General features: G+C 52.2%; 1 protein-coding gene across 1 annotated transcript in view; it reads right to left on the bottom strand.

The window, feature by feature from the left end:
• Positions 1-11,971, bottom strand: part of TSHZ3 (teashirt zinc finger homeobox 3) — a 71,616-nt gene extending 59,645 nt beyond the window's left edge. Inside the window, 1 exon segment of the mRNA XM_004765222.3 lies at positions 10,447-11,971. Coding sequence (XP_004765279.2) covers positions 10,447-10,486 — 40 coding nt within the window. The 5' untranslated portion in view covers positions 10,487-11,971.
• Positions 11,972-14,342: the final 2,371 nt, after the last annotated feature.

Genomic DNA, 14,342 nt, shown 5'->3' with positions numbered 1-14,342 from the left:
TCCTACCCCTCACGAGCCAGGGTGGCTTGAAGGATACCTGTCAGCCCTGGTCGGCTGTAGCTGCTGTGTTCCTCGACGACCAAAGGGAAAAGACGGAAGGAAAAGAAGACGAGGAATGGGGGGGCGGGGGGGTGTGGAGAGTCAGAAGAGCGTCAAAGGCTGAACAGTGTGGTTTAGCAGATAATATGAAAGAACATAACCTCTTCCGTGCCTCTGCCAATCTTGCGCCCGCCCCGCCACACACCCAGACAGCCATCCGCACCCGGAGCAGGCTCTCGCCTCACCTCGCCCCTGCCTCTCCTCCCTCCTCCCTGTCCCTCTCGCCAAATCAGCAGCCTCTCTCTGCCAGCCACCGGTACAGGACTGGGAGGAGGAGAGAGCATCACACGAACTGGGCTTCCCTCCCCTCCCCGTCGTCTGGCTGGGGCCCATATGATAAATGACATATGTCATTCTGTCAGGAGGGAAGGGTGGGTCAGTGATGTATGACTCCGCTGAAAAGGAAATCGACTGTTTGGCATGGTGCAGCTCTTCTCCACCAGGATTTAGTTCCAGAACTCTGAAATGAATTCTCCGACGTTTCAAGTGCATACTTAGGGCAGGCTGATGGGAGGCCTGGGGAAATCGTACTTTATCCTCCCCCTGCCCTTCCAATGGCAAAAAAAAAAAAAAAAAAAAGAAAAGAAAAAAAAAAAAAAGAAAGAAAAAAAAAAGAAAAGAAAAGAAAAAGGGAAGAAAGAAAGAAAGGAAAAAAAAAGGGGGGGGGAACAAACTAGCAAGGTTCTGCCCCCAAATACCTGGAAAAGGCCACACGGGTGTCAAAGTCCCTAGCAGTCATATACTGTGGGTTATTAAAAATGTGACTTGGGAAGAGGGGCGGTGGGGGGGGGGAGAAAAAGAAATCCAGTGGAGAGTAAGGTTCGTCCTTTTATTTATTTATTTTTTAATGGCAAAGGGCTGACACAAAAGCAAGATAAAAATTAGCATGTTTGAAGTAATCGTCCCGCAGCTTGACATCTGCATAGTAAATTTTAAAGGAAAAAAATGTGTCAGACAGCCATGAGCCGCTTCACCCTCCCCCCTTTCATTAGCTCACTGCCAGGGTGGCACTGCTGAACCTCATTACGGCAAGAGGATTTATGAAGCTGAACCCAATGGCAAAGAAAAGGCATCTGTCAATAATTGTAGGGAGCTGCACTCACAGCTTTGAAATCTCATTAAGTATGCAGTTATCAGGCATAAAGATCAAAAACATTACTCAACTCCGACAGAATCTTATGGAGGAACATTAATTAGCAACAGGCCTACAGTACAAAAAAAAAAAAAAAAAAAAAGGAAAAAGAAAAAGAAAAAAAAAAAACACAGACTTCCTCTCACACCTGCCCAACCCACAAACCTAAAGCAACACTCCCCCTCCCGCCCGAAAAAAAATAATTCCAGGCATCTGAGACTGATCAAGAACATGAAACAGGAGAGACTGCACACAGAAAGAAGAGGGAGGGAAGGGGTGAGCCATGGCAGGGAGGAGGGAGGGAGGGGAGGGGGGAGGGCGGGGAAATTCGGTTGAGAAAGGCTTGGCTGTGAGAAGAGAAAAGGAAGAAGCTGTCAAATTTGAGAAGGATGTCAGTGCTGGCCCTGATTACAGGGGCCTATGGAGTTCTCAGACCTTTTATCATCCTCGCCATCAAAACCAGCCCGGCTCACCGCAGGAGGGCTGATGGCGCGGCCTGGCTGCAGCCGGCCGGCAAGGGCCCAGCCAGGAGGACCCTCTTACCTGGCAGGCAGGATGCCGTGGGCCCAGCGCCCAGGAGGCAAGCCCCGCCAGGCCTTCTTCTGCAGCGGCACCCTGGCCTGGTCTGTGTCCAGCTGACCAGAGCCACAGCCAGGGCCAGACCCAGCTCTGCAGACCCAGGGCACCGGTCTGGGGACTCACGGCTGTCACTGTCCATCTGACCACCTGAAAAACACCCTGATCTTCCTCCGAAGAGACTCTGGCACCCCCTCTCCCACGTACACTTTCTCTCATTTGATTTCTGAATATGACTGATCCATGTGCTTAGCACTTACGACACACTGCAAAATAAAATACAAGTGTGGAGGATTCCCATCCTGACTGTAAAGCCAACTCTGGGTCATGAGGCTTCATGACCTTTGCAGCACACGGGACAGGGTGCAGTTGGGGACAGGCGTCAAACTGACTCCAGGATAGCCACGGAGGGAAGAGAAAAAAAAAAAATCAAATGACATGCTTCTTCAGCCACCACATTCCCCACCTCCTGCAAGCTACCCTGGCAAGAATAATTGACACATGTTTGGAAACCTCCCACGAGGATTATGTGCACGGGGTCTCAGGCGAAGTTCTCTCCCGTCCTATGCTGGCCTGCATCCAGGGTAGGCGCACCAAGGCTTGGGGACAGTTCTCAAATACTGCCTAGGTTCTGTCCAACGGGCAACCGCAGCCAAACTCCTTGGCACATGGTGCCACAGTCAGGCATGGCCCCCAAGGTCCCCTATGAAAGGTGGAGAATAGTAACGGTAGTAGCAAGAAAGCCTTTATTCTGTACGAATGTCCCTGCACTTACAGCAAGGTGGCCTTCTCTGTTACCCATGAGCACATACTAGAATGTGCTCTCGCGCACCAGCTCTAAGACACACACACACACACACACACACACACGTGCGTGCGCGCGCACACATGCATACACGGCACTTCCCATAATCCCACACCATGAGAAAACCTTCAGAACAACATTTCTTTTGATCTGAAACCCCTGCTATCACTCTTCTCGGAGCATCTCTTCCCCTCCTAGGCCACCCTCCTCTTACCTCGTTCCATGGCCGTTTCCGGAGCGCTTACCTCTCTCCTCTACAGAAGAGAATGGTCACCTTTTCTAATTAGCCACATCTTTAAGGAAAAGGGCATTAAGATTCCTAGGCAACCAGCTTGGAGATCTCTCCAAGACAAGGCCCATCCCTTCCAATAAATGATTCTCCTTTGGAATATCAATGAACACGGCTCCAATAAATGGTCACCTATGACCAAAACGAGTTAAGAACACTTGTCTATAAAGCAGACTTGACGAGAAGGAATTTTAGTAGTAGTGTTACAATAAGGTGTTTATATTTTTTATGTGCTTACCATATTACCTTTATTATGTGTAACATCAAAGTGATTATAGCAATTACATCTAACAGAATTAATTACAGAACTTCCCGTCATTCCAGGATACATAATGCATTAGAGGTAAGCCAAAGAAAGAAAGCATCTTGACTGTACTAACTATTGTTGGTATGTATTTCCCCCAGCAGCAAATACCAAAGCAACGGCAGCTTGCAGGAAGAACAGGGTAATGGAAACTGAGAGGTTTAATAGGAAATGAGGTATATTTTCTTTAAGTTAAGTAACACCTTTGCCTAATAATCTGTTGGTGCTATTGGACATATAAAATCAATTTCATTTTTTTAAGTGTAAATCTTTAAAAGGCGCTAGTTAATCCACCCAACCAATGTTACTACATAAAGGAGAAAGCACATGGGTGAAAGACTTACAAGTCTTTACGTATGCAAAATAAATTCACTCAAGGCTTCATTAATATTAATTTAAATTCAAAACCCATTTACATTAAATTGTTCATTAAAAATTGCCTATTTTATGCAACATGCATTTCTCAAAGAACTCAGAGGAAACTGAATACATAGGACTAGATTTAATGATGGGAATGGAAAAATCAAAAGTAAATGAATTTGAGTCATTTCACGTATATTACCAAACAGCGCTTTGCTCTCCATTAAGGACGGGTTCCACTTTGGGGAACAAACAAGCACTCAGAGTATTTTGCTTTCTGTCACTACAGACTTATGGCCACAACCTTCTGGTCTACCAAAGACTAAGAAGAAAACAAGAATCACTGGTGGGATGAAGAGAGCAGCCAGTCCAAACCTGGACTTGGGAAGGGGCCAGGTACCACCTTCAGAATCCCAGCTGAATTCAAAAAGCATTAAGAGTTAGGCTTGCCTTTCCAAAAAAAATGGACATTAGCTAGCATTTGCCAGTGTCCCTCTTGGTTGAGAATGAACAGTTTCCCTCTCCCCTGAACTCCGCCCCCTGCAATGTTTTCTTCCCAAAACAAGGGGACCAAGAATATGATGACAAGGAGTTGGTAAGTTCCTTGCTTTGGCACCCTCCCCCTGAAGACAATCTGAACTTACACTGTTTCCCCAACAGCTGTTCTGGATGAAGAAAACACAGTCATAATTAATAACATGTGTCCTGACAGTATGAATTAATAATTTATCATTAAGCCCAAACAAATTGAAATTATTCTTCAAGAGCCACACCTTTGCACATCTGAGAAAACAAGGTAAGAAGATGATGGAAAAAGTCCAGGTAACGTGACCTTTAGAGAAATGCCTCCCCCCACCCCAGTACATCTCTTGGGCCATTCTTGTTGAGATATTAAAATAATTTACAGAATTGAAAGTAATTAAACCCAAGAATCTAAGTGCTGATCAAATCAAGTGTATGTGCTCGAAATGTCTTCTTTTTTAAATGGGGCTTATAAAATATTCAATATTTGGTCAAGGACACTATGTAATCTTTCTAATAAAGATTCCTAAACCTAGAGTATGACAGTTGTTCATGCAAGTGGTCGTAAGCAGATTAGGCTCTATTACTGTCTCTCCCTTTTTTTTTTTTTAATTTCCAAAAATGCATAGCATTATTCTGGTTACAAACAGTAAACTGAATTTTCACATCCACATCTCATATAACTGTTTACCAATGTTGAAAAATTAGAGAAAGCTACCAAGCCTATGTATCCGTTCCTTGAAATTCAGGTAAAAAAAAAATAAATAAAAAAGATAAAAAACAAGAAGAAAAAAATATATTCATAGCCATTGTTTAGTAGGATTTAAAAATTAATTTAATGACTAACTGCAAATACTGGAAACTAGAATTAATCTGTCTAGATTTTTTTTAAAGGCTTACAGACATTTAAATGCATGTATCAGGACACTTTATCAACCTAACATAAAATTGTCATCTTATCTTATTATATGACTATTTTATGCATGTGTCAAAGAATTTAAAAATGACTGCCTGTCTATTGAGTCTAATTACAACTGCACATTATCTGTCTAGATGTACCAGTCCATATCATTGTTACCAAATACAATATATTGTATTCACCTTTCATTTTTAACTTCAGACAGAGAAACCACAATTTGGAGCATAACTAAAATACACACACACACACACACACACACACACACACACACGCATACACATGCTGCCGTGAACACCTGAGAGGGTCCGAGGTAAGTGATGGCACCGCTCTGGGCTGCCGTTTCTCTCCATGGGCTGTGGGAAAATGCTACAGGAGTGTTACAAGACAGCTTCTTTGAAAGAAAGGCCCATCGACCTAACTGGGCTGCACACCAACACAGAAGGAGGGCAGAGGGACACACACCCTACTTCTTTTTTATTTTTCTTTTCTTTTTTCCCTCTTTTATTTATTTATTTTATTTGTTTACTTATTTATTACTACCGGACCAAAGCTATTTTTATAGTTTGTCCAGTGATCGGCAGGAATTAAGAATGGGCCGGCAAAAAAGCCTTGCAATCTGCACTCAGAATAACTGTGACCTGCTCATGTCCCTGGATGAATATGGCTGTTGTACACCAGGACAGGGACTCTGCTCCTGTCCCTCCTGCTCCCCTGCCCGTGACCGCAGCCCTCGCCCCAGCCTGGCCCTGTCACCACCAGAGTGGAAGGGAAAGCCCCCAGCCCCAAAACAGTGCAGGAACTTTGCCCTCAAGGTGATCCTTCTCCTTCCGGAAACCTCAGGAGTGGAGGTGGGGATGGGGGGGTGCGCGGGGAGAGGAAGGAAGGGCTTTGATTCTGGGACCTCACCTGGGTTTTTCCCGGACGTCCCCATGGCCCTGAGCAGTCACCTTTCATTCTAATCGCTTTACAAAACAATCTTTGGTAAAAAGAGGGAAAAGGCAGGCATGTGAGACAATTTGGGGCAGAGCTGCTGGTAAGCAAGTTATTGACTATCGCTCGCTCCTGAGCGCGCTCAAGGCAACACCGAGAACAAAATGACAACATCCACCGCTCACAATCAACTGTGGCCCTGGAGAGCACTGAAGCCCTAACTGACAGTTGTCAAGATAAGGGGGGGGGGGGGGCATAGCAGCTGATGCTGGAAGATTCCCTACCCTAGGTGGACGTCCAGGGGGATAGTCTTGTCTCCCACCCTCTTTGTTTTTCTCCTTCGTCTTCTTGATTTTCCTTTTTAAAAGGTGCATTGTTCCTCCCATGTTGTAGAAAAAATGGTGGGGGTTGGGGGGGATGGGTCACAGAGCGGCCTGAACCGGTCATCTTGTCACCTTGCTACAGGGCAGAGTACCTGTCCGAAGGAGAAAGGTGTGGCAAGCTTGAGAGCAAATACATTCCCAGGGCTAACGCCGAAATACCTTCCTGAAGGCTCCACATGCCTCTGACAGAGAAGAGGAGCTGCCCTGTGTGTGGACGACCAAGGCCCGGATGGCCAGACATGGACAGCACCATGCCCCTACCTTTTAGGCAAGCCCACCCTGCCCCCAGGGCCCCACGGAGATCTGGAACACCCACAGAACCTAAGGTGTTCCCAACACTTTTACAAAAATCAAGATGCTTAAAGGTTTCCCCTCTTGATGTGACCACCCAAAAACTCTTTGGAAGAGTACTCTCTTTCAGCGACTAAGACTCGAAAGGTCAATGGCAAGTTGTCGTTCACTGAGGACTTTTTTTTTTTTTCAAGTTGAGGCAATTTTTTTTTTTTTAAAGATTTTAAAGTCCCCCTCCCCCAGAAAATGGATAAGAATGGATAAAATGTCATCTGCTACGAGATACTGCTCTCGGTTTTTTTTGTTTTTGTTTTTGTTTTTTGTTTTTTTCTGTTATCTTCAAAGAATACTTGTTTAAAAAAAAAAAATACGCCCAGGTAAGAGTCCCATTTCGAACAAGGGACAATGGTCATTTCGCCTGAAGGACACGGGCCTCTCCCATCCTCCTCCTCTGAGGCAAAAACATCTGGCCGGCAAAAAATGTCATCCCTTTGGAATGACACGCCTGGAAAAGGGACCCTCCTGCCCACGTTTCTCTTCGGCAGGTGAAGAAACGTCTCTCTCCCTGGGAGAACAGACAGGAAGCCATGCATAATTTCTATCAAAAAAAAAAAAAAAAAAAGAAGAAGAAGAAGAAAGAAAGAAAGAAAGAAAGCAAGAAAATCCTAAAGTACAGAAATACATCTTTTCAGGGATTCTTGGAGGCTGCTCTGGCCTTCTGGAAAGCAATGTTACATTTGGCCTAGTTAGGAAAACTGTATGCACCTGTGTGCTAGGTCTGCACACTCTTCCCAGCTCTCAGCCCTTTGTGGTTGTTATTCTACCCCAGACCATTAAAAGGGCCCTAATTCCTATGACATGATTATCCAGGTACCAAAGCCCATTTGTCACCTGCAGCAGAAAATTGAGTTAATGCACAACTAAAGGCAGCCAGGACTGTGTAATATCAACTTGATTACATCAAACTAGCTGCAAACCTAATTCTGCTGGATGACACTGCGTCGAGCTTGTCATCTCCAATCATTAAAGCTGTCAGGAATCCATCAGGTTTACAGCTAATTAGGTGAACACTAATGAAGCTGGCAAAACAACTTTTCTTTTTTTATGGCTGAGCGGACCTTTCAGTTTGGAGGGGAAAAAAAAAATTCTCGAGTATTCTCAAGGTTGCTGGGGACTGGATTTCCAGTTACCAATCAGCAGACATCTTTCTTTTTCCCACTCTCTATCAGTGCAAAGCAATCAATTTGTCATCACTCCCAGGATGCCACAAAAGCAGGCATGAACCTTATAACTTGCAGCTGTGAGAACTAAAAACAGGAGGGGGGGAAAAAATGGGAAGTTTCTCCTGCACCCAAACCAACCAACAAACAAAAACCTCAGGCAGTTCACTTATTGGCTTGCGCCTACGTCGCGATGGCCTACATGTGGAATGTTTTTTTTTTTTTCTTCTTTTGGTTTTTTTGGTTTTGTTTTGTTTTGTTTCATCCCTCCCCTCTTCTTAAATAAGTAGCCCTTCAGACATTCTCCACCCCCTCCTCACGCGTCCATTAGGCAGAGGCATTCTGATAAAGTAAATCCAAAACCAGGGTATGGGAAAGAAAGAAAGCACTCAGGCTGCCAACTTCTGATTGACCATTAAGCTATTGATGAATGTGCCTGTCAGGAGAGAGACAATTAAATCAAATATGAAACAAAGTCGTTTTGACGGGTCATTTTGATAGAGCAAAACCATTCTTCCATCTCCTATTAGCCGGGCAGTCAAGTTTTTATATAATGAATATTTCTTAACTGACCTGCGATTTCCTGGCTGGTTTTTTTAAAAGGTGCAAAAAGGTTAGGGAACAGGTTGCTTTTTAAATAAATAAATAGATAGATAGATAAAATCAACAGTACATTTCTTCCTTCGCTAACATTTTTAGCAGAAAGTCATCCTAGAAGAGTCTCAGATTGGCAAGGTGGAGAAGAAAAGATGAAGCAACCGTAGAGAGAGTTCTAAACTAAATGTAAAGATGTAATCACATATGGTTCCTTTGATTGAGGCACACAGATACCTTAAAATGTGCATCTAAAAGGGAAAGAAAAAATGTAAAAGACTGGAAGAAGCCCAAGACACTCCTACTGCCCAACTTTGTGAAGGAGTCCTCCAAACTTTTAGAGTTTATTTTGGGTAGATAAGCTCATTGCTTGAGCTGGGAATTTAAAGGAGAAAGTGGAATGGGCAAGTAGCATCAGCCAGGAGGTGACCTAAGTGCCAGCACCCTCCCTAGAACCACCGCGGGGATTTTCAAACTTCCTAAATTTGGGCGACACTGAGACAGAGAGCAAAACCTGCAATGATATGTCCCCAAACCACGTTTGTTTTCTTCGAGGATTTTCTTAAGATACGAACAAGAGAGTATATTTTCTGGGAGAAGAAAGAGCGTTCCCTCTGCGTGACCCTGTGTAAGGAGACTCCAGTTCAGAGTGCAGCCAATGTGTGAGCTCCACGGCCAATGTCGGCTCACATGATGGCAATGACCATCACCGTCACCCCCACAGCTGCCACAGGCACTCGGGGGCAGCATGGGCACAAGGTCTTCATCCAAGAAGGGAGCCAGGCAATGCCCGGACCCTGCCCTCTGCTCTCCCTTCCTCCACCAAAAGAGAAGAACAGAAAAAACAAGACATGAACCATCACTGAACCCTCCCGTTCAGGCTTCAGGCAGCATCTGAACCTCTGTGCCTCTGAATGTTACTCATATCAAAATACATCCCGTCCATATGTGGTCCTCTCAGCAATCCGTCCCAAATCCCCGAAGTTGCACTGACAGGGCCCTAGTGACGTCACAGAGCTTGGCCTCACCATTGCGAGTGATTTATTGATGTTTATTGGGAATGAATAGATCAAAGGCAGCAGCATGACCGGCGATCAATCAGTCATCAAATCAAGGGTGGCAAAGGGCCAGAAACCCTTCTTCCAGGCAACATGCCCCCAACTGACATTATTGCAAAATAATGTTATGTGTGTGGGTTTTGTTTTGTTTTCAATGATGCTTTTTCCAGAAAAGAGGAAAAAAAAAAATCGGCTCAGTCTTAACAGGAGCTGACACTCCTGGCAAAAAAAATAGGGGGGGGGGTTGAAAGTACAGAGACACGTCCCAGAACTAAGTGCTAGAGAAGATGAGGGTGGGAGAAGCAGTGGAAGGAGGGAGTGGGGGTAAGGGAAAACAAACGGGGATACAGAGAACGCCAGCATCTAACATTGACTTGACAGTCATCTGACAATACCCAGACCCTGTGCGCTCTGGCTTCCACCGCTTGCCCGCGTTGGGCCCAATAAATGAAGAATCAATTGGATTAGCAGTAAGGTGGCCGAAGGGACCCGTTCCCTCACTCGCTGGCTCTCTTTCGCTCGGCAGACACCGGGCTGTCCCCCGCCGGCTGGCCGCGGGAGGACGCGGAAGGTGTCCCGGGGAACTCAGGTGACCCCGCCCGCCCCCCACAGAAAGAGACCAAAGAGGGCTCCTTCCCATCCCCTCCGCCGCCGGAGAGCTGAAGGGGCAGGGACCCAGCCCGGTTCAGTTGGCCCCGAGCGCGCGCGGCTCCCGAAGTGGGAGCGAGCCCGAGCAGGGCTAGCGCGGCGGGGCGTCCGGGGGGCGCCCGGGACGCGAGGCGGGCGCACGCACCCAGAGAGCAGAGCAGAGAGCGAGCCTGGGCGCCCCGGAGTTACTCTGCGCGGGCAGAGGGAGAGGGGCGAGGAGTGGGGCGAAGAGCCGGGTCGCCGCCGGCCGGAGGCGCACCGCGGCGAGAGGAAGAGGAGGAGGAGAAGAGGAGGAGGAAGGGGAAGCGGCTCGTACCTGCTGCGCGCCGGGGCGCCTGCTGCTTCCTCCTCGGCATGATGCTCCTCCGGCGACTGCCACTGCCGCCGCCGCCGCCGCCGCTGCCGGGCTGAGGAGAGGGAGGGAGGGGCGGCGGGCCCGCGGGGGGGCGAGGCGGGCCGGCTCTCAGCCTCCCCCCCGGAGAGCGGCCGCCCGCAGGATGCTGCTGCGCCCCGGCTCTCCGCGTCCCCCCCTCTCCGCGCTCCGCCGCGATCCCCGAACGTGCGGAGGGAAGAAGGAGGGCGGGCGAGGGAGGCGGGGGGAGGGAGGAGCGCGGGGGGGAGGAGGAGGCAGAGGAGGAGGAGGTGGTGAAGGAGGAGGAGGAGGAGGACCGCGCTGCCGGCGGAATGGGAAGTTTGACAAATCGCTCCAGAGGCCCGAGGAAGAGGGGGCGGGGAGGAACGGCGGCCCTGCCCCCCCCCCCGCCCCGTCCCCAGACGAGGTGCGCGGGGTTCGGGGCCGGGGGGCGGGGAGAGGGGGAGAAGGCGGGCAGAGGGGGTGGGAGGAGGAGCGCGGGAGCGGCCCCGGCCGGTCCTGCCCCGGCCCCCGCCCCCGGGCAGGGGGTCACGGCATCCGGGGGGGGCGCTCAGCCGCCGCCGCGGCCCGGGGCTCAGCGGTCCAGTCTCCTGCCCGCGGCGCGGCTGGAGCGGCGGCGTCGGCAACAGGCAAGCTTAAAGGAAAAGGAGATGATCGTGTCACTCGCCCGCCCGCGGGGGCGCCGCACCCCCGCTCCCGGCCCCGGGCCTGTCTAGGACCCCCGCCCCGTCCGGGGAGGGGGTGCCGCCCCTCCGCCCCCGCCCAGTGCGCGCACGCAGGGGCGCGGCGCCGGCCCGGCCCAGCTAGTCCCGGGGCGCTCGCTAACCCCCGCCCGCCCGGCTTCCCCACCGGGCCTCGCCCCCTGGCCGCCCCCCGCTGCCCCGCCCAAGCCGCACTCTCTCCACCCGCCGCGTCCAAAGCCCCCAGCTCGCTCCCCGGGCCTGGGCCCGCGCCCCCCGGGGATGCCAGGGCCCACGGGCGGGCGCCGGCGCCCTCGAGGGAGGAGGCGGGCGCGGGCCGGAGTGGGTGGGGGTTGCTCTCAGACCCCGCGCCACCCGGGCTCCTCCCCCGGGACCCGCCGCCGCCACTTCCCCCAATTTTTTTTTTCCCGGGCAAACTTTCCCGGGCCGGTCCCGGGGGTCGGTGTGCGAGGGGGTGCCTCCAAGTTTCCTCCTCAGCCTGGGAAGATCGCGGTCCCTCCACCCCCACCCCCACCCCGCCCCTCGCCCCCTAGGCGCCCGGCCGCGCCCCCACCCCTAGCACTGGCGGATCCGAGGGCGGGACGGGGGCGGGGGAAGGAACTCGGGCTCTGAAGCCCATCCCCCGTCCCGGGGCGCCCCCGAGAGGGGGCCACCGCGCCCAGCGCCCGGCGTGCCACCAGTACTGGGCGAAAAGAATTGATTATTGATTGGGTGACTGGGGTCGCTGAGGCGCCGAGCGGGCCGGACAGGCGGGCCGCGGAGAGGAGGAGCTGGCGGGGCTGCGTTGGCGGCAGGGCGACGCGGGCTCACTTACGGGCTGCCGCGAGGGCGCGGGTGGGCCGGAGCTCATTGGGACGACCCCCGGGCGGCGGCGGCTGAACGGGAGCCGGAGCCGGAGCGGCGCGGGCGGCGGCGCATCGATGCGCTGCGGGCTCGATTGCGTCTCCCTGGGCCAGCTCTTGGGCCGGGAATGGGGCGGCCGCGGCTGGGCTGGCTCTGGGAGCTGCCGGGCGGCGGTAGTGGGGGTGTGGGGGCGGCCGCCAGGCCCACGGTCCCCGAGGTGGCGCCGCTCCTGGGCGCGCCGGTTGGGGCCCGGGGGCTCCCTTGGGCCCCGCGTCCGACAGTCCCGGAGAGGGCCGGAGCCCTGCGCCCTGGGACTGGCTGCCGGAGCGTTCCTGGAGCTGCAAACCCCGGCCTTCTTCCTTCCTTTTTTTCCTTCCTTCCTTCCTTTTTTTTTTTTAATGTTTTCTTTTCTTGTGTTTCTTTCCCCTTTTCTTCTGCCCCCCTCTATATCTTTTTTTCTTTGTGATTGTTTATGTAAGTTTGTTTTAAAAGTTCACGGGCATGCTTTCTTTTCTTTTAGACCAGGAGACCGTGATCTCACCCAGACGGTAAGATCAAAAGTCTCCTCTCGCCCCCAGCCTGCGGGCTTGGGCTCGGTCCAGACGCCTCCTTGAATGCAGATGTGCCGCTGCCGTCCTCCCGGGCTATAAAGCAGCCTCCAGCGCCTTCGCGCGCGCAGGAGCGCTTGGAGTTGCGGGGTGCAGACCCCAGGCGGTTGCGGGGGAGTCGGAGTCGGGCTGCGGCTGGGCTCCCGGCCTGGTCGAGCGTGTGGCTGACTCGGGGGCGGGGGCGCGGCGAGCAGTTGGTGCCTGCCGCCGCAGAGGCTAAAGCGACTGCCCCTCCAGGCCCGGGAGACGCGGCCGTGGGGCGTGAAACGCTTCTTGCGAACGAGGAAACGGTGAGTTGGCAGACGCCGCCCGCGGCCTCTCGGTTCTGGTCGCGGCGCTAGAAGCCTCTTGCCTGGAGGAGGGTAGGTGCCCTGCGAGGTCAGCTCCTGCCCGCCCCCCGCTCACCTTCCCAACGCGGAGCGCCCACTTAAGCGCGCCGGTAGTGATGGGTGCACAGCGCTGGGCGCTGCGCACGGAAGGCTGAGAGTTTCGCCCTGGCTCATGCTCCCCCTCCTCCTTTCCTTCCCCGCGCTGCTCTCCAAACCTCGTTCCCTCCGCCCCCTCCCCCTGCGGGCCGCGGCCTGAGCTCCAGTCTCCGAACCGCCCGCAGCCACCGCCCGATCGCTACCTCGCCCTCCCCCGCTCAGGCGCCGCGCGCTGTGCGATCCGCCCTAACATCTGTCCGTCCAACCATTGGCGCATCCATCAGTGTCAATGAGCTGCACATCGCAGCGACAGCCCGTCACGCGCAACACGGGCTATGCGGAGTGCATACTGCGACCGCGCTGCCTTGGCCGAACACTCAAACAGGGTTCTGGCCCGGCGTGGCACAGCCTGGAACCCTAATCTCTACGGTGTTCTTTTAACCATGCGCACCATCTTTAATACCAAGACCTCAAAACGGGACTAGTCTTGCGGGCCGTCCTTGGAATAGGACAGCTCGAGAGGGACACTGTCAACCTAGCTCTTGTAATTCCAAGTTCTCTTTGCCCCTTTTCTGTGAAATGGGTGTGGCCTAGGAGAAAAGGAAAGGGAGTCTTCCCAAATGAGCACCAAGCACAATAGGTACCTGAATGCAGGGCCTAAATACGCTTCAGCGGGGCTGAATCTGGGGCTGACCTTAGCCAGAAGGTATACAGCTAAAACTTTGCCAGGCCCCACCTGGCTGCTGCCTGACACGGCCTGACAGTGAGGACCAGAGAAGGGGAAGAAAACGCGAATCCCAGGCAAAAAAAAAACGGGGACTCGATTTAGGGAGAAATGGTATCCGGATAACAGCAAGTCTGTAATTAACATGCTATTTACGGAGGGAGAAAGGGCAGGGCCATATGTTGGAGAAGCCAGAGCGTTATGGGTAGTTCCCAGCGCCATTCTCCATGAATGCTGGCCTCGCTGTGGTTGCAAGTTCCCCTGCTTTTCTTCCTGCTTTCCCCACCCCTAATTCCCCATCCCACTGTCCAGAAGACAAATATCTTCATATATGTGCCTGATCAGTTTGGCCAGGCCAAAAGTGCTGTCTTGTCCTGCCCCTAAGAAGTTCAGGGGAAGGACGCACGGAGGACCTACTCTTTGGACATCTGCGGGGTGGCGGTCCCAGGCATTTTACCTGACTTTATTCCTACTGCAAATATTCCTGTCCCGGTGCCTGGTGAGTTCTGCCCCCTCAAGAGTCGACTACAGGAGCGGG

The sequence above is a fragment of the Mustela putorius genome, unplaced genomic scaffold (assembly GCF_011764305.1).
Source record: "Mustela putorius furo isolate JIRA1106 unplaced genomic scaffold, ASM1176430v1.1 tig00000174_pilon_pilon_pilon, whole genome shotgun sequence".
NCBI lineage: Eukaryota > Metazoa > Chordata > Mammalia > Carnivora > Mustelidae > Mustela > Mustela putorius.
Note: the sequence above shows the minus strand (reverse complement) of the source record. Positions and strands in the feature narration are given on the sequence as shown.